The following is a 20,226-nucleotide window of genomic DNA, read 5'->3' as shown; positions in this document are numbered from 1 at the left end:
CCCCTTCGAACTTCTGTTCGGTCATCCCGTACGGGGACCCTTAGCCATCGTCAAAGAGGGATGGGAGATGCCCACTCCCCCTGTTACTACCAACGTAGTTGATTATGTGCTAGGGCTCAGAAAACGGATGGTACTTCTGATGGGCTTGGCTAGTGATTTTTTTTTTTTTTAAAAGCATTTTATTGGAATTTGTAAAACTGCGAAACAAACAACAAACAGTGACTTAACAATCAACTGAAAACAAATTAACTAATTAACTACTTAACTTCCACAGCCTTCATAGAGCAATGTATCGTCCGTGGTGGGGGGCGAAGGGGGGGGGTTCGGTGTGCAGCAAGTCCGTGGGGGGCTGGGTATGGTGTTGGCCATTCTTAGAAACCAGTCACAGGCGGTATTCTGTTAGGAGCGAAAATTCAGGGGGGTTTGTGGTCGGAGGCGAATTGAATGTCACGCACCAGGGCCTTCCATGAGTCCAGAGCTTCATTGGAGTCGTCATCGTTCGAGCGGATGCCATCCTGCCAGGCCCTAGTCTCCGCCTCCGTCCACTTTTCCAGGTCTTTGAGCCAACGTCCGTGTCTAGGGCCCCTTGGGGATTTCCATGCCATCGCCACGGACCTCTTCGCAAGGATGCAAGCAAGGTCCATTAGTTTGACCTGATGCTTATGTTTGCTGGGTCTGGGATGGGCTCCCAGCAAGCATTCCTTTGGGCTCCACTCGTATCTTGTGAGCCCCGCCTCAGTGCATGTACATTCCACCATGGACCAGAAGTGCGCAGTCTTGGTGCAGGTCCAAAACATATGGATCAAGTCCGCCTTGTCGTTACCGCACCAGGGGCAGTGCGGAAGTGCACGATTGTTGAAGGTTGCAACTCTTAGCGGAGTCATGTATGTCCGGTATAGGACATTTAACTGGACTTGTTTAAATCTGGTATTCCTCGACACCTCTTTGGGGTATAGAAGTATTCGCTCCCATTCGCCGTCGGTGAGCGGGACCCCCAGGTCGGATTCCCATTTTTGTCTCAGGGGCGTGCTTTTTGGGTTGGGTCTGTCGTTCAGCTTGGCATATAAGCGGGAGACCGGTCTCCAGCCGTCTGCTAGGTCGTACATCTCCTGGAGAAGGGGGTCCGGTGGGGGTTCCTCCGGCCAAACGGGCCATTGTGCCTTTGCCGTTCGCTTGAGGCGATGGTACCACAAGAACTGGGCGTTTGAAATGCCTTCATTGGCTTGTAGGGAATCGAGTTCTCTGAACATGCCGTCTTCGAACAGATCCCCCCATGTGTAGATTCCAGCTCTCTCCCATTGTCTCGCTGTCGCTAAGTCTGCGCGGGTCTTGCACACGTCAGCCAGGATGGGGGCACTGGGATTGTAGGGGTGCTCCAGGTGTCGGAGAAAGCCGGTTCTGGCCCACACCTGCCGGCCCAAGGTGACAATCATGGGGACTCCTGAAGCTTGTTTCAACGGGTTCCAAAGCATCTCCCTGGGGAACAGCTTAGAAGTCGGGTTACGGAGGAGCTTCGTTTCCGACGAAGGTTCATCAGAAAGCCATTTCGTTGTGTGACTGAGCTGTGCGGCCAGATAGTACCTTTGTAGATCCGGCAGTTGTATCCCACCTTCTTTGTGCGGGAGCGTGAGTGTGGGGAGGGAGATCTTGTGTCTGGAGGACCCCCATATGAAGTCCTTGATGAGAGAGTCCAATTTTTTGAAGAAAGGCGGCCTGATGTAAAAGCATACGTTCGTGAAGTGGTACAAGAGGCGGGGGAGAATTATCATTTTGACTATTGCGGCTCTGCCCATTACCGCCAGTGGTAGCTTCGACCAAAAGTTCATGGATTTGCGAAGGGTCCTAACAGCTTTTTCCGTGTTATGGTCATGTGTGAGAGCTGGGGTATGGCACACGTCAATTCCCAGGTATTTAAAGTGTTCTAGTTGCCATCGTATCCCGACGTCTGGGAGGTCTGACTCAGCCAGGCCCCTAAGTCTCGCCAGCGGAAACGCACAAGACTTCAATTTGCTGAATGTTATTCCGGAGTATCGGGAGTAGTTGTCGAGGATATCGAGCGCGACGTGTGCGTTGAGCCGGGGGTTATTCAAGTACAGGAGGACATCATCCGCATACATGGATATTATGGCATGGTCCCTGCCCAGCCCGATGCCCGCGTCAAAATGTTGTGCCCTGAAGTATGCAGCCACTGGCTCCAGGCCCAGTATATATAACATTGGGGATAGTGGGCATCCTTGTCGGGTGCCGCGCTGTATCGGCCAGGCCTGAGACATCGTCGTTCCAGTCTTCACCCTCGCTGTCGGGGTGTTGTACAGTACCTCGATCCACCTCACGAAGCTCGCTCCAAAGCCGAATTCCTTTAGTACTTCAATTAACCACTCCCAAAAGATGGAATCAAAAGCTTTTATGGCGTCCAGAGAGAGTATAGCGAGGTCTTCATCTCGGTCGTGGGTCTCCGCCATGATATGTTGGAGCCTCCTCAGGTTCGCAGTGGTGTTGCGACCTGGCACAAAGCCATTCTGGTCTTCATGGATCAAGGTTCCAATCACCCTTGCCAGCCTCTTAGCTAAGATTGTGGTCAGAATTTTGCAGTCATAGTTCAGCATGGCAATCGGGCGATATGACTCGCAGTTGTTGGCGGGTTTGTTAGGTTTAAGTATAGGGATGATAATTGTCTCTTTCATGGAGTCAGGTAAGGTCCCGGTTTCAAATGCCTCCATGTAGACCCTGTGGAGTGTCGGGGCAAGGGTCGCAGCGTAGGCTTTGTAGAATTCGGGCGGGAGTCCATTGCTCCCGGGGGTTTTACAAGTGGTCAGCGACTGAATCGCATATGTCACGTCCTCAGCGGTGATCTCTGCATCCAATGACTCTCTCTGGGCCTCCGTCAGACTTGGGAGCTCAATCTCGGCCAGTGTGGTCCTGATGTCGTCCACTGGTATTTTGGCGTCATGGGCGTACAACCTGGAGTAGAAGGCCGCAAAAGCTTGGTTGATATCTCGTTGCGTCCGATGAGTCGTCCCCCTTTCATCCGTTATTTCGGTTGGGAGGTGTCTTGGAAACTCGCGCCGACACAGCCAGGCAAGCATTCTACCAGGCTTATCCGCTTCTTTGTGAGTTCTGGCTATGTAGGTCGCGTAGTCGAATTTGGACAGTCTGTTCCATGCCAATAGGCACTCCTCCCGGATGTCCTTCAGCTCTGTTTCGGCGTCGGGTGCATTGTTGAGTTCGGATTCAAGGTGGGTGATCCTGTCTTCCAGTTTCTCCAGTTTCAGTTTCAGTAGCTTGCGAATACCACCGGCACCTGATATAACTTCGCCTCTTGTGACAACCTTCATGGCCTCCCAGAGTGTGCTCCAGCGCGACACTGAACCTGTATTAATGTCGAGATAATCTTCGAGTTTGGTACCCAGTTCTTCCCTGAATGCGTGGTCCGTGAGTGCTGCGGGTGGCATTCTCCATAGCGGGATTGGTGGCCTGGGTCCTCTAGGGATCCATTGCATGGTCAGTGGCGAGTGATCCGATATGGTTCTACCTAGGTAAAGTGTGTCGTCCACCTGCTGAGCCAGCGCACGATCGATGAACAGATAGTCTATTCTCGTGTGGACCTTGTGGGGGGCCGAGTAATAGGAGTAGCTCCTCTCGATGGGGTGTTGTTCCCTCCAAATATCCACCAGATCGAGCTGTTCTATTGCCGTGTTCAGCGCGTTAGACGCGAGGTTGTTCGGGGAACGGGGGGGGTCCGACCTGTCCAGAGCGCCATTCCTGACCGAATTGAAGTCGCCACCCCATATGAAAGCGCTCTCTCTCCTGAGAATGATTTTGGCAGTGAGCATTGCGAGGTGTGAGGGTATTCCTTGTTGCGGGAAATATGAGTTCACCAGGCACACCGGTATGGAATCGATGGTGCCCCATATTATTAGATATCTGCCCTCCTTATCGGCTTCGTGGCCCAACAGGTGGAAGGGAACAGTTGGGCTCACCCACGTGAACACTCCTCTGGCGAATTTGGAATAAGGCGCCCCTTTCCCAGTACCTCCCCACTTATCGGAGAGTTTGGCCGTTGCTTCGTCCGTGAGGTGGGTTTCTTGGAGCATTGCTATTGATATCTTTTTCCTACACAGATAGGAGTGGATCCGATTCCTCCTCATGTACGTGCCCATGCCCCTCACATTCCACGTCATCACCTTGATTTGGGACGCCATAGAGTTATTGTTTCAGCCTCATCTTCCGCGCCTCCCGCGCCTCCGGGCGGTACATTGTCCCCCTCAGGGTCTGGCGATGTCCCATCCACCGCCCCCAAGAGCCTCCGGGCCCATTTTTCTGCTTCATTAGTAGTCTGAGGGCTGTGGTATAAACAAAAACAAATAACAAAACTAAAACTGGTGCGCCCAGCAACGACAAGGTCTTGCGGGTGCTCAGGCGCTCTCGTACCGTCTGGACCCATCCGGGTATCGGGCACGAGGAAGGTCGGGCAGGCAACTGGCCTGACCTGTTCTGTTCGTGGGGGGTGGGGCCCTGTGCCTGGCGGGGGCCGAGCGAGGGCCGTTTCATCTTTGCAAACTGTTGAGTGATGTTACCTTCTTCTTAGGTCGAGTGCCCAACGTCCTAGTTGAGTATATGACATCCTCACATCGGGCGAGGGGGTTCATCAATTCGCGGAAAGTTGAGAGTCATTGTCCGCTGCCAGATTGTTGTCCTCTAGCCACATGGTCGCCGCTGCCGGGGATTCCAAGAAGATCGCCCTGCCCTTGTGGATCACTTTTAGTCTGGAGGGGTAGAGCAACATATATTTTAGGTCCAGTTGTCTGAGCCGAGCCTTGATCGGGACGAATGAATTCCTCTCCCGTTGGACTTTCGGGGTGTAATCAGGGTAGATCGTGATCTTGGAGTCGTTGCGTTCGATAGGGCCCTCCTCTCTGGAGTGTCGGAGGATAATCTCCCTATCTCGGAAGTTCAGAACTTTAGCAATTATAGGGCGAGGGCGCGAGCCCGGCGGGGGTTTCTTCTGCAGCGATCTGTGCGCCCTTTCGATCGAGAATCCCTGCGTCAGCTTTCCTGCGCCCACCTCCTGTTGTATCAGGGATTCCACATAGGCCGTCGGATCCGGGCCCTCGCTTCCCTCCGGTACCCCCAGTATTCGGATGTTAGCGCGTCTGGCTCTGCCCTCGGCCTCTTCGGCCCTGGCTTCAAGTGAGAGTACCTTCCGTTCTAGGTCCGTCACCTTGGCCTTCAGCTCCTTTGTGTCTCCCGACGTCTCTTTAATGGTGGATTCGGCGGAGGTCAACCTTTCCGTCAAGTTGCGGGCGTCCTGGCGCACCAGCTGCAGCTCAGATTTGAACTCCCCAATTCTCATGTCTATGAACGCACGCAATGACTCAATCGCCTCCAGAACTTGTGCTTGGTTTTCTGGGGAACCTGTTGGTTGCGCTCGGGGGGATTCAGGAGTGGAAGCGGTTGGCTGCAGGGGAGTCTTCGCTTTAGCGGACACGTAGGAGTCCATGGTGGTTGCCTTTGTCTTGTTCCTGGACGCCATTTTGGCGTCACTCGATCGTGTGGAGACAGGCGCCGGGGTTATTTGTCGGAAGCAGGGTGGTCGAGGCTCAAGTTTTCAAGAGGGTGTACAGTGGGGTATTTGTCAGGTCGTTCGCGCTCATGCCCGGCGCTTTCCCCACCGCCACCGTCGTCTGTTGTCGATGGCCGGGGCCGTGCTCGGTGGTGAGGGTCTGAGCCCCGGTTTGGTTTCCCCGGCCAGGGGGTCTGGTTAGTTCAGCTCAGCAGGGCCGGATAGAGGTAGAGGCTCCTCACCCCCGATGCAGTCGCAGCAAAGGTTAATAGGTCGGTTTGGCTGCAAGTTCTCCTGCGACATTAGTTTCGTAAGATGGCCGCCATCTTGGGTCCCGCCAGGGGGGGGGGCCCGTTATCGGGCCGAATCCTTGGGCTCGGGGGCCCGGATCCAGGGGAAGACCCCTGCAGCGTGTCCGGGCTCGGTTCCCCTCTCCTCGGAACCGATTCTTTTTATCCCAGGTGCGATTTTAAGTAGGCAAAAGGATCTGGAAACGGCGCCTCGGCCGGAGCACGGCGACTCAGCTTCCACTCGCCATGAGCTCCAGGCCACGCCCCCCCGGCTTGGCTAGTGATAAATTGAAGGCAGGGCAAGCGCTGGTGAAACATTGGTACGACCAGAAAGCTTCCCTCATCAACTTTACACCTGATCATGAATCCCATAAGGCCTCGAGCTTTACAGGACAAATGGTCAGGCCCTTACACAGTGGTGGAGCCCCTGGGTGAGGTTAACTATTTAGTGGACCTTGGAAGGCCTGGACAGGCTCCAAAAGTGTTTCACGTGAATAGGCTGAAGGCTTTCGTCCCAAGAGTCGAAATCGCAGCACTGCTACTGGCTTCAGATGTTGAGGAAGAGGAGTCTGAACCTCTCCCCGACCTGTTCCAGAGCGGTCCTTGAGATAGCTCCTTTGAGGGTGTCCGAGTGGCCCCTCACCTGACTTCTGATCAGCAGGCTGAGGTGAAAAGTTTGCTTAGGCAGTTTCCCCCCCTGTTTTCACAGTCACCTGGTTTGACACCCTGGTGCAAACATAACATTGACACAGGAGACAGTGTACCTACCAAAAGTAGGGGATACAGGATGTCAGACAAAGTACGGTCTTATATTAAGACCGAGGTCCACAAGATGTTAGACCTTGGGGTGATTGAACCCTCTAGTAGTCCTTGGTCCAGCCCAGTGGTGTTGGTTCCAAAAGCAGGCACTTCTGAATTGAGGTTCTGCGTGGATTACAGGGCTCTGAATGCTGTCACCAAGACAGATGCACACCCCTTGCCTCGAACAGATGAGCTGGTGGATACTTTGGGTGCCTCCAAGTACCTCAGCACGTTTGACCTCACTGCTGGCTATTGGCAAATAGCTTTAGCAGAACATGCCAAGGAGAAGACAGCATTTTCTACTCCAGACGGCCTTTACCAATTCCGGGTAATGCCGTTCGGGTTGAAGAATGCACCTGCCACTTTCCAGAGGCTTGTGAATCATGTGTTGAATGGGTTGGACGAATTCTGTTTTGCATATCTGAACGATATAGCAGTTTTCAGTGCCACCTGGGAAGACCATGTGAAACACCTCGGGATTGTGCTCCAGGCTCTTCAGAAAGCCCACTTGACCATAAAGGCTAGTAAATGCCAGATTGGACAAGGCTCAGTGGTTTACCTTGGACATGAAGTAGGTGGAGGGAGGATACAGCCTCTACCCAGTAAAGTACAAGCAGTACAAGACTGGCCTACCCCCACTACGCAAACCCAAGTGAGAGCCTTCTTAGGACTCACGGGGTATTACCGCAATTTTGTGGCAGACTATGGCACCATAGCTGCTCCTCTGACTGCCCTCACAACTCTGAAGAAACCCAAGAAGGTAACTTGGACCGACGAGTGTGAGAAGGCCTTCAATGGCTTAAAAGACTCCTTGTGCCAGGCCCCTGTCCTTAGGGCCCCTGATTATCAACGACCTTTTATCGTGCAGACGGACGCCTCTGACACTGGGATAGGAGCTGTACTATCACAAGTAGATGAGAAGGGTAAGGAACACCCTATCGGTTTTATTAGTCGCCAGCTTAAGGACAGAGAGCTCAGATGGTCCACGGTAGAGAAAGAATGTTTCTCTGTTGTGTGGGCCCTAAGGAAGCTGAGGCCCTACCTCTATGGGACCCACTTCACTGTGCAAACTGACCATAAGCCGTTAAAGTGGCTAATGAACATGAAGGGGGAGAATCCAAAGTTGCTTAGGTGGTCCATAAGTCTACAAGGCTTCGACTTCACTATTGAGCATAGGCCAGGTGTCCAACATAGCAATGCTGATGGGTTGTCCAGAATGTTTAACCGACCTGAACAAGAGACTCATCCAGGGGTGGATTAGCTCCCCCTGTCCATAGTCTGGGAGGGGCGAGTGTTAGGAAAGATTTCGTAATTGTAGGTAATTTTCCTTCCATGTGGCAACCCCTAAACTTTTTGCTGTTATTTTTCACCTTTTTCTTGACTTAGCCAGAGAAGTGCAGCCTTCTGCTGCACTCCTCTGGGCTTTCGCTCCTTTCTTACGGGGAAACTGACATGCCCTTAAGACAGTCAGTACCGGGGAACGCTGTTTCCCGTAGTTTCTTTTATCATGCTGCGGCTTTAGTGCAACATGACACAAGAGGGCACTGTAAGCTAAGTTACAGCTCTCTTGGGTCTCTAGCCTTCTACGGGCCCTAGATACTCTTTTAGGATGGTAATTTGATCGGTGCAAGTCATTCAGGGACTGGAATGGTGGCAGCGATCGATTTGTGTATTTTGAGCTCCTTTTGGCATTCTGAGCGCGTTTTTCGCACTGAACCCAAAATGGTGGCCTGGCTCCCAAAATGGCCAGACCACGAGGCTCCTTTGTCTTGTCCACTGACCGTCTTGCTCCCTTCACCTTCCCCAGGTCGAGCGACCCGGGGCCTTCCTTATTTGGGCATGTACTTTCCCGCGAAACGTGGTTGCTTTCGTGGGCTTCTACATGTCTTTTGTGTGTCTCCAGGGTGTGGGCTGGGATGTCTGGTCCCAATACACATCCTGGGTGCCAGAGAGTCTAGGGTAGTGTGAATGCCTGGGACCACCGTGGTCCGTGATTGGTCCACGAATGGTATGTGTGTTGATGAGCGGATCTCCCATTGGCTCCCCTCCGTTTTGGCGCGAAGGGTACCGTGGATAAGAGGGGGCTGGAAACACCACTACCATGTCGATCTCCTGAGTTCTCACGAACGAAGGAATACAGGAGCCAAGTATCCTGCAACCAAGAGGCTGGACCGAGGAATCGCTGGTGACCCGCTGAAGGACTCCTCCTTTGCACTGCTGTCGTCCTGTGAAACCCTTTCCTCCTTTGATCGAACCAGAAGGCCTGTACTGGTGCTTCGACCTTTGGAATAGCAGGAACAGCTATTCTCGGCGACTTCATCATCTCCTGCCAGTAAGCCTTCGGAAGCGTCTCTGGGCCATCCAGTTGACTGACAAGCTTACAAGGGAGTCCTGCTCTGTAACCGCCGCCAGGTTGTGTTGTATTTCGAGTCCTGGTCACTCTCACACGCTTCGTACACTTGGCGTTCCCAAGTCTGAAGTGAGTAGTGTACATTTGGCTCAGATACACACGGCCGCTCCGTTGCCCTGCTGTGGTGACAAAACTGTGCAGGTTTCTTCGATTGGGACGTCTTTTTTCTCTACACGACGACGAGGCATTCCCGGCTCTTCTGAACCTGCCAGCTGCTGAAACTAACGTGGAGAAGCCTGGGTCTGCTTGCATTGGGGACCGGTGAGTAGTATAGCTAGGATCTGGTCGCCCTCCTGCAGTAGCCCATTGCTTTTCCCCGCTGTGTAAAAACAGCACCCTTTTGTCCGTACTCGCGCTCTGCTTCTGCTCACTGTGGAGGCTGCGCTTGAGTCGCGCAACCTGTTCTTCTTCTGTTGTGCACTAACCCGAACTGCCTGACTTCCTCCGAAGAGCTTCTCCTTTTGCCCGTTGGCACCAGCGTGTGCAGGTACTTTGAGCACAAGGCTCCACTCTTCGCAGGGCTCGGACTTCCATCTAGTTAGGTGCCCCTGAAGGCGAACTGAGTCTAAAGCATTATCGCACTGCCTGTTTTCTTTCCCTTTCAGGTGGACTACAAATTTCGTGCATATAACGCTTGCGACTGTCGTATTTGTATATATATTGTGTTGATATGGTATGTGTTGGCTTAATATTGTGATATTGTGATTTTCTCGCTACGGTCGTTGCTTTAAAGGCCTTAAAATAAATGTGTATATATTTTTGATATAACAACTGTTTGGAGTAGTTTGTAAGCGCTCTTGCTTTGTGTGCTCATTGCGGCCTTTCAGTCACCCTCACCCCTCTTGAGACCTAGTCTTGACCGCCGCGATCGCTACCTTGATTGGTCTGGCTCGTCCAGAGGTTACCCTGTTCCAAGTAATTAGGTTGGCCTTCTGAACTTCTGCGCCACCAGGACAGAGTTCAGAAATCCGTCTTAACAGGGCCCCTTTGCGGGAGGATACTGTCATGTATGGGCACTCATTCCTCTCCAAACCACGGGCTCGTGTCTCTTTAAGAATCGTGAAACCTGGTGCCTGGAAACTGGCATGGCAACGCTGGCGTCCGCTCTACTCCTCCCACAACCCACGCCGAGTAGCGCGCCGCGTTGTCATGTGACTTGCCTCCTTATTAGCGCCTCCCTCACCTAGATCGGTGCTTCTGATTGCGGATTAGTGGCATTACGAACTCTGTTCTGTGTTATTCCTTGTATCTTGCCTATCCGTTCCTTTCCCTGTTATTCCCTGTTTTCCCTTCTGTACCTGATTACCTTTTGGCTCCTCGACACGGACTGCTATTTGGATTGCTCTTCTTGAACGCTCTGCCTTGAATTGCCTCGTCACGTACTCTGACCACAGACCATTACTGGAATTCTCTTGCCTGCTCCTTGGATACCACGTTAAATCAGGCAGTTGCCGGACCCCGTTCGCATGCTGTTCCATTCTTTTCTCCAATTGATCGCTCTGGTTCTTTCTTCAAACCAAAACCAGAGGGGTACATTGGGAAGAAGAATTCATCGGCTACACTATGTGGGCAATCTGGTATCTGACACCTCCCAGGGGACATTAGTTTAAGCTCATATGACTTGGCCCCCAGGGGACATTAGTTTAAGCTCATATGACTTGGCACCCAGGGGACATTAGTTTAAGCTCACATGACTTGGCTCCCAGAGGACATTAGTTTAAGCTCACATGACTTGGCTCCCAGAGGACATTAGTTTAAGCTCACATGACTTGGCTCCCAGAGGACATTAGTTTAAGCTCACGCTACTTTGCACCCAGGGGACATTAGTTTAAGCTCACATGACTTGGCCCCCATGGGACATTAGTTTAAACTCATATGACTTGGCACCCAGGGGACATTAGTTTAAGCTCACATGACTTGGCCCCCATGGGACATTAGTTTAAACTCATATGACTTGGCACCCAGGGGACATTAGTTTAAGCTCACATGACTTGGCCCCCATGGGACATTAGTTTAAACTCATATGACTTGGCACCCAGGGGACATTAGTTTAAGCTCACATTTCTTGGCACCCAGGGGACATTAGTTTAAGCTCACATGACTTGGCCCCCAGGGGACATTAGTTTAAGCTCACATGACTTGGCCTCCAGGGGACATTAGTTTAAGCTCACATTCTTTGGCACCGAGGGGACATTAGTTTAAGCTCACATTACTGGGCACCCAGGGGACATTAGTTTAAGTTCACATGACTTGGCACCCAGGGGACATTAGTTTGGGCTCACATTCCTTGGCCCCCAGGGGACATTAGTTTAAGCTCACATGACTTGGCCCCCAGGTGTTTAAGCTCTTTATATGACTTGGCCCCCAGGGGACATTAGTTTAAGCTCTTCATATGACTTGGCCCCCATGGGACATTAGTTTAAACTCATATGACTTGGCACCCAGGGGACATTAGTTTACGCTCACATGACTTGGCCCCCAGGGGACATTAGTTTGAGCTCACATTCCTTGGCCTCCAGGGGACATTAGGTTAAGCTCTTCACATGTCTTGGCCCCCAGGGGACATTAGGTTAAGCTCTTCACATGTCTTGGCCCCCAGGGGACATTAGGTTAAGCTCTTCACATGTCTTGGCCCCCAGGGGACATTAGGTTAAGCTCTTCACATGTCTTGGCCCCCAGGGGACATTAGTTTAAGCTCACATGACTTGGCCCCCAGGGGACATTAGGTTAAGCTCTTCACATGTCTTGGCCCCCAGGGGACATTAGGTTAAGCTCTTCACATGTCTTGGCCCCCAGGGGACATTAGGTTAAGCTCTTCACATGTCTTGGCCCCCAGGGGACATTGCTTGGCATGCTGGTAGTTATTGAAGGCTGCTCTTCTTTTGGCCCCGGTGCAGCGGTTCCTCTGAGGTTTGGGGGCATCTGCCTCTCTTTTATGGGACTATTTTCAAGCCTATTTGCAGCCCCCCCCCTGTGACCCCGCCCCTAGAGCTGCCTGCAGCGCCCCCTCCCGCCCGCCTCCCCCACGCAGCCCCTCCCTCTCTCCTCCCCCACGCAGCCCCTCCCCCTCTCCTCCCCCAGGCAGCCCCTCCCTCCCCGGCCCCTGACACGTCCCCGCCGGTGCCCCCCAGGCTCGCAGGCCTCATCCCCGGACTCTGGTGCCATGCTGGCCGCCCGGGCGCTGCTGGCCCTCGGCCTGCTGCTGTGCGGGAGCCCGGGGCCCCGGCCAGGCCGGGCCCAGGAGCAGGAGCCCCCCCTGGAGAAGCTGCCCACCCTGGTGATCGCCATCCTGGCCCGCAACGCCGCCCACTCCCTGCCCGAGTACCTGGGGGCCCTGGAGCGGCTGCACTACCCCAAGGACAGGGTCTCCGTCTGGTATGTACACCCCCATGGGCGTGGATGCCCCCTGCAGAGGGGCAGCACCCCCCACCCCCCCTCCCCCCTGTGCATAGCCCTTACCTGGGGGTTCAGCAGGAGAAGCTGCAGTGCACTCACTACCCCAAGGACACACACCCCCATGGTAACTGCCCCCTGCAGAGGGGCAGCACCCCCCACCCCCCTGTGCATAGCCCTTACCTGGGGGTTCAGCAGGAGAAGCTGCAGTGCACTCACTACCCCAAGGACACACACCCCCATGGGCGTGGATGCCCCCTGCAGAGGGGCAGCACCCCCCACCCCCCCCCCCCCCTGTGCATAGCCCTTACCTGGGGGTCCAGCAGGAGAAGCTGCAGTGCACTCACTACCCCAAGGACACACACCCCCATGGGCGTGGATGCCCCCCGCAGAGGGGCAGCACCCCCCACCCGCCCTCCCCCCTGTGCATAGCCCTTACCTGGGGGTTCAGCAGGAGAAGCTGCAGTGCACTCACTACCCCAAGGACACACACCCCCATGGGCGTGGATGCCCCCTGCAGAGGGGCAGCACCCCCCCCCGTGCATAGCCCTTACCTGGGGGTTCAGCAGGAGAAGCTGCAGTGCACTCACTACCCCAAGGACACACACCCCCATGGGCGTGGATGCCCCCCGCAGAGGGGCAGCACCCCCCACCCGCCCTCCCCCCCTGTGCATAGCCCTTACCTGGGGGTTCAGCAGGAGAAGCTGCAGTGCACTCACTACCCCAAGGACACACACCCCCATGGGCGTGGATGCCCCCTGCAGAGGGGCAGCACCCCCCCCCCGTGCATAGCCCTTACCTGGGGGTTCAGCAGGAGAAGCTGCAGTGCACTCACTACCCCAAGGACACACACCCCCATGGGCGTGGATGCCCCCCGCAGAGGGGCAGCACCCCCCACCCCTCCCTGTGCATAGCCCTTACCTGGGGGTCCAGCAGGAGAAGCTGCAGTGCACTCACTACCCCAAGGACACACACCCCCAGGAATAACTGCCCCCTGCAGAGGGGCAGCACCCCCCCCCTGTGCATAGCCCTTACCGGGGGATTCAGCAGGAGAAGCTGCAGTGCACTCACTACCCCAAGGACACACACCCCCATGGTAACTGCCCCCTGCAGAGGGGCTAGACCCCCCCCTGTGCATAGCCCTTACCTGGGGGTCCAGGAGAAGCTGCAGTGCACTCACTACCCCAAGGACACACACCCCCATGGTAACTGCCCCCTGCAGAGGGGCAGCACCCCCCTGTACATAGCCCTTACCTGGGGGTTCAGCAGGAGAAGCTGCAGTACACTCACTACCCCAAGGACACACACCCCCATGGTAACTGCCCTCTGCAGAGGGGCTAGACCCCCCCACGTGCATAGCCCTTACCTGGGGGTCCAGCAGGAGAAGCTGCAGTGCACTCACTACCCCAAGGACACACACCCCCATGGTAACTGCCCCCTGCAGAGGGGCAGCACCCCCCCCTGTGCATAGCCCTTACCTGGGGGTTCAGCAGGAGAAGCTGCAGTGCACTCACTACCCCAAGGACACACACCCCCAGGAGTAACTGCCCCCTGCAGAGGGGCAGCACCCCCCCCGTGCATAGCCCTTACTTGGGGGTCCAGGAGAAGCTGCAGTGCACTCACTACCCCAAGGACACACACCCCCATGGTAACTGCCCCCTGCAGTGGGGCAGCACCCCCCCCCCCCACGTGCATAGCCCTTACCTGGGGGTTCAGCAGGAGAAGCTGCAGTGCACTCACTACCCCAAGGACACACACCCCCATGGTAACTGCCCCCTGCAGAGGGGCTAGACCCCCCACGTGCATAGCCCTTACCTGGGGGTTCAACAGGAGAAGCTGCAGTGCACTCACTACCCCAAGGACACACACCCCCATGGTAACTGCCCCCTGCAGAGGGGCTACACCCCCCCCCCACGTGCATAGCCCTTACCTGGGGGTCCAGCAGGAGAAGCTGCAGTGGTATGTACACCCCCCATGGTCACCTACCCTTGCAGAAGGGTAGTACTACCCCATAGACCATAGCAGGGGCCCTGGAGCGTCTGCATTGCCCCCTCCGCCCCCGAGGACAGGATCTCCTTGTGGTATGTACACCTCCAGGGATAACTACCCCCTGCAAAAAGGTAGCCACACTCCATGCATACCTCATGACTTGGGGCCTTGGAAGAGGCTGAACTACCCCCAAGGGCAGGATCTCGAAGTGGTATGTACACCTGCAGGGGCAACTAAGCCTGAAAAGGGGTAGCACCACCCATTACACCATAACCAGGGGCCCTGGAAAGGCTGCATTACCCCCGAGGACAGGCTCTCTGTATGATATGTACTACCACCTGCAAACGTGTGGCCCCACCCCTGTGCCTACCCCATAGATTGGTCCCTGGAGAGGTTGCACTACCTCGAGGACAGGATCCCCTATGGTTTCCACACTTCCAAGTGGAACTCCCTTCCTGCAAAAGGTTAGCACCATCCCATGCCCTTCCATGACCTGGGCCCCCCGGAGAGGCTGCAGTTTCCAAGGACAAGATATCCATGTGTTATATACACCCCTGCCCACCCCTCGGTCACTACCCCCTGCAAAGGGGTAGCACCACCCCATACATATCCCATAACTGGAGTCCTTGGAGATGCTAGGACAGGATCTCTTTGTGGTATGTACAGCCCTAGGGGTAAATACCCCCTACTCACCCAAACATTGCATGACTCATGCCCGTGGGCTTTATACCACGTGCATCCACATGTAACACCTCCCGCCCGTGGGCTTTATACCATGTGCATCCACATGTAACATTTCCCGCCCGTGGGCTTTATACCACGTGCATCCACATGTAACACCTCCCGCCCGTGGGCTTTATACCACGTGCATCCACATGTAACACCTCCCGCCCGTGGGCTTTATACCACGTGCATCCACATGTAACACCTCCCGCCCGTGGGCTTTATACCACGTGCATCCACATGGAATCGTACAAAAATGTCGATCTGGGAACTGCGACGGCCGAAAATGCCGACTTTTTTTTCTTTTTAACCCCTCCCTTACACCATATATATATGTGGGGGGGTTAAGTGTATAATATTATCTGGGGGAAGGGAGGTTGCGGGGGTCTCTCCCCCTGCATATATATTTGGTTTAAAGGGTTAAAAAAAAAGTCGGCATTTTCGGCCATAGCAGTGATCATATAGATCCCATCCACATGTAACACCTCCTGCATGTGGGCTTTATACCACGTACAACCACATGTAACACCTCGTGTCCGTGGGCTTTATACCACGTGCATCCACAAGTAACACCTCCCGCCCGTGGGCTTTATACCACGTGCACCCACATGTAACACCACCCGCCCGTGGGCTTTATACCACGTGCATCCACATGTAATACCTCCCGCCCGTGGGCTTTATACCACGTGCATCCACAAGTAACACCTCCCGCCCGTGGGCTTTATACCACGTGCATCCACTTGTAATACCTCCCACCTTTGGACTATATACCATGCGCAACCACCTGTAACCTCCCGCCCGTGGGCCTTATACCATATGCATCCACATGTAACACCTGCCACCCGTGGGCTTTGTAACACGTGCATCCACATGTAACACCTCCCGCCCGTGGGCTTTATACCACGTGCACCCACATGTAACACCACCCGCCCGTGGGCTTTATACCACGTGCATCCACATGTAATACCTCCCGCCCGTGGGCTTTATACCACGTGCATCCACAAGTAACACCTCCCGCCCGTGGGCTTTATACCACGTGCATCCACATGTAATACCTCCCACCTTTGGACTATATACCATGCGCAACCACCTGTAACACCTCCCGCCCGTGGGCCTTATACCATATGCATCCACATGTAACACCTGCCACCCGTGGGCTTTGTAACACGTGCATCCACATGTAACACCTCCCGCCCGTGGGCTTTATACCACATGCATCCACATGTAACACCTCCCGCCCGTGGACATTGACCTTTTTTAAAAAAATACTTTTATTTTGTTCATAATAAATATGAAAATATATAACAGCACATTATGAAACAATCGTACAGGAATAATTTAAATACAATATTCATATTATAAATACTTCAAAAAGATTGCGATACATAAGTAAAACCAATATTAAACTAATGTACTTTAAGTTAACTAAAATGCAAGCGATCGTCCATAAAAATAAATGATACTGTGGATCTATACCCAGTAATGGGTGTGGGCAGGCAGCTGGGGAGACTTCCTTAAGAGGAGTATCTAGTGGACGGCTGGGACCTCAGTTTTGAAATCTAGGAGGGAGATCAAGGCACGAGAGAGATTGCCACAGCAACACTCACCCTGTCAGTTAGCTCTGCCTCAACCACCAACTGTCAATTTCATGCATGCTCCAGAGAGACTCTTCCTGTCAGGCAGCTCTGCCTCAACACCAACTGTCAATTCCCGGCAACCCTCCAGAGAGACTTCCTATTAGGAACCTCTGCCTCAACCACCAACTGTCAATTCCCCCAACCCCCAGAGAGACTCTTCCTGTCAGGCAGCTCTGCCTCAACCACCAACTGTTAATTTCCCCAACCCCCAGAGAGACTTCCTGTCCGGCAGCTCTGCCTCAACCATCAACTGCCCATTCCCGGCACCCTCCAGAGAGACTTCATATTAGGAACCTCTGCCTGAACCCCTAACTGTCAATCTCCCCCACCTCCCAGAGAGACTTCCTGTCAGGCAGCTCTGCCTCAACCACCAACTGTCAATTCCCCCACCCCCAGAGAGACTTCCTGTCAGACAGCTCTGCCTCAACCACCAACTGTCAATTCCCCCAACCCCCAGAGAGACTTCCTGTCAGGCAGATCTGCCTCAACCACCTATTGTCAATTCCCTGCACCTCCCAGAGAGACTCTTCCTGTCAGGCAGCTCTGCCTCAACCATCAACTGTCCATTCCCGGCACCCTCCAGAGAGATTTCTTATGAGGAACCTCTGCCTCAACCACCAACTGTCAATTCCCCCACCCCAGAGAGACTTCCTGTCAGGCAGCTCTGCCTCAACCACCAACTGTCAATTCCTCTCACCCCCAGAGAGACTTCCTGTCAGGCAGCTCTGCCTCAACCACCAACTGTCAATTCCCTGCACCTCCCAGAGAGACTCTTCCTGTCAGGCAGCTCTGCCTCAACCACCAACTGTCAATTCTCCCAACCCCCAGAGAGACTTCCTGTCCGGCAGCTCTGCCTCAACCACCAACTGTCAATTCCCTGGACCTCCCAGAGAGACTCTTCCTGTCAGGCAGCTCTACCTCAACCACCAACTGTCAATTCCCGGCACCCTCCAGAGAGACTTCCTATTAGGAACCTCTGCCTCAACCACCAACTGTCAATTCCCCCAACCCCCAGAGAGACTCTTCCTGTCAGGCAGCTCTGCCTCAACCACCAACTGTTAATTTCCCCAACCCCCAGAGAGGCTTCCTGTCCGGCAGCTCTGCCCTCAACCACCTACTGTCAATTCCCTGCACCTCCCAGAGAGACTCTTCCTGTCAGGCAGCTCTGCCTCAACCATCAACTGCCCATTCCCGGCACCCTCCAGAGAGACTTCATATTAGGAACCTCTGCCTCAACCCCTAACTGTCAATCTCCCCCACCTCCCAGAGAGACTTCCTGTCAGGCAGCTCTGCCCCAACCACCAACTGTCAATTCCCCCACCCCCAGAGAGACTTCCTGTCAGACAGCTCTGCCTCAACCACCAACTGTCAATTCCCCCAACCCCCAGAGAGACTTCCTGTCAGGCAGCTCTGCCTCAACCACCTATTGTCAATTCCCTGCACCTCCCAGAGAGACTCTTCCTGTCAGGCAGCTCTGCCTCAACCATCAACTGCCCATTCCCGGCACCCTCCAGAGAGACTTCATATTAGGAACCTCTGCCTCAACCCCTAACTGTCAATCTCCCCCACCTCCCAGAGAGACTTCCTGTCAGACAGCTCTGCCTCAGCCACCAACTGTCAATTCCCCCACCCCCAGAGAGACTTCCTGTCAGACAGCTCTGCCTCAACCACCAACTGTCAATTCCCCCAACCCCTAGAGAGACTTCCTGTCAGGCAGCTCTGCCTCAACCACCTATTGTCAATTCCCTGCACCTCCCAGAGAGACTCTTCCTGTCAGGCAGCTCTGCCTCAACCATCAACTGTCCATTCCCGGCACCCTCCAGAGAGATTTCTTATGAGGAACCTCTGCCTCAACCACCAACTGTCAATTCCCCCACCCCAGAGAGACTTCCTGTCAGGCAGCTCTGCCTCAACCACCAACTGTCAATTCCTCTCACCCCCAGAGAGACTTCCTGTCAGGCAGCTCTGCCTCAACCATCAACTGTCAATTCCCTGCACCTCCCAGAGAGACTCTTCCTGTCAGGCAGCTCTGCCTCAACCACCAACTGTCAATTCCCCCAACCCCCAGAGAGACTTCCTGTCCGGCAGCTCTGCCTCAACCACCAACTGTCAATTCCCTGCACCTCCCAGAGAGACTCTTCCTGTCAGGCAGCTCTACCTCAACCACCAACTGTCAATTCCCGGCACCCTCCAGAGAGACTTCCTATTAGGAACCTCTGCCTCAACCACCAACTGTCAATTCCCCCAACCCCCAGAGAGACTCTTCCTGTCAGGCAGCTCTGCCTCAACCACCAACTGTTAATTTCCCCAACCCCCAGAGAGACTTCCTGTCCGGCAGCTCTGCCCTCAACCTCCTACTGTCAATTCCCTGCACCTCCCAGAGAGACTCTTCCTGTCAGGCAGCTCTGCCTCAACCATCAACTGCCCATTCCCAGCACCCTCCAGAGAGACTTCATATTAGGAACCTCTGCCTCAACCCCTAACTGTCAATCTCCCCCACCTCCCAGAGAGACTTCCTGTCGGGCAGTTCTGCCTCAACCACCAACTGTCAATTCCCCCACCCCCAGAGAGACTTCCTGTCAGACAGCTCTGCCTCAACCACCAATTGTCAATTCCCCCAACCCCCAGAGAGACTTCCTGTCAGGCAGCTCTGCCTCAACCACCTATTGTCAATTCCCTGCACCTCCCAGAGAGACTCTTCCTGTCAGGCAGCTCTGCCTCAGCCATCAACTGTCCATTCCCGGCACCCTCCAGAGAGATTTCTTATGAGGAACCTCTGCCTCAACCACCAACTGTCAATTCCCCCACCCCAGAGAGACTTCCTGTCAGGCAGCTCTGCCTCAACCACCAACTGTCAATTCCCTGCACCTCCCAGAGAGACTCTTCCTGTCAGGCAGCTCTGCCTCAACCACCAACTGTCAATTCCCCCAACCCCCAGAGAGACTTCCTGTCCGGCAGCTCTGCCTCAACCACCAACTGTCAATTCCCTGCACCTCCCAGAGAGACTCTTCCTGTCAGGCAGCTCTACCTCAACCACCAACTGTCAATTCTCTGCACCCCCCTGAGAGACTCTTCCCGTCAGGCAGCTCTACCTCAACCACCAGCTGTCAATTCCCCCAACCCCCAGAGAGACTTCTGTTCTGCAGCTCTGCCTCAACCACCAACTGTCAATTCCCCCACCCCCAGAGAGATTTCCTGTCAGGCAGCTCTGTCTCAAACAACAACTGGCAATTCCCCCACCCCCAGAGAGACTCCCCCTGTCAGTCAGCTCTGCCTCAACTGCCAACTGTCAATTCCCCCACCCACAGAGAGACTCTTCCCGTCGGCAGCTCTTCCTCAACCGCCAAATGTCAATTCCCTGCACCCCCCAGAGAGACTCTTCCTGTCAGGCAGCTCCGCCTCAACCACCAACTGTCAATT

The 20,226-nt window shown here is 54.4% G+C and overlaps 1 protein-coding gene across 1 annotated transcript in view; it reads left to right on the top strand.

Moving 5' to 3' along the window:
* Positions 1 to 12,136: 12,136 nt before the first annotated feature.
* The window catches only part of CERCAM (cerebral endothelial cell adhesion molecule), a 244,422-nt gene continuing 236,332 nt past the window's right edge, over positions 12,137 to 20,226 (top strand). The window contains exon 1 of the mRNA XM_069609141.1: positions 12,137 to 12,439. Within this exon, the coding sequence (XP_069465242.1) occupies positions 12,228 to 12,439 (212 nt within the window). The 5' untranslated portion in view covers positions 12,137 to 12,227. The remainder of the gene's footprint in view (positions 12,440 to 20,226) is intronic.

Source organism: Ambystoma mexicanum, chromosome 8 (genome assembly GCF_040938575.1).
Source record: "Ambystoma mexicanum isolate Mex_15411 chromosome 8, UKY_AmexF1_1, whole genome shotgun sequence".
Lineage (NCBI taxonomy): Eukaryota > Metazoa > Chordata > Amphibia > Caudata > Ambystomatidae > Ambystoma > Ambystoma mexicanum.
This window is presented reverse-complemented; position numbering and strand designations above follow the sequence as displayed.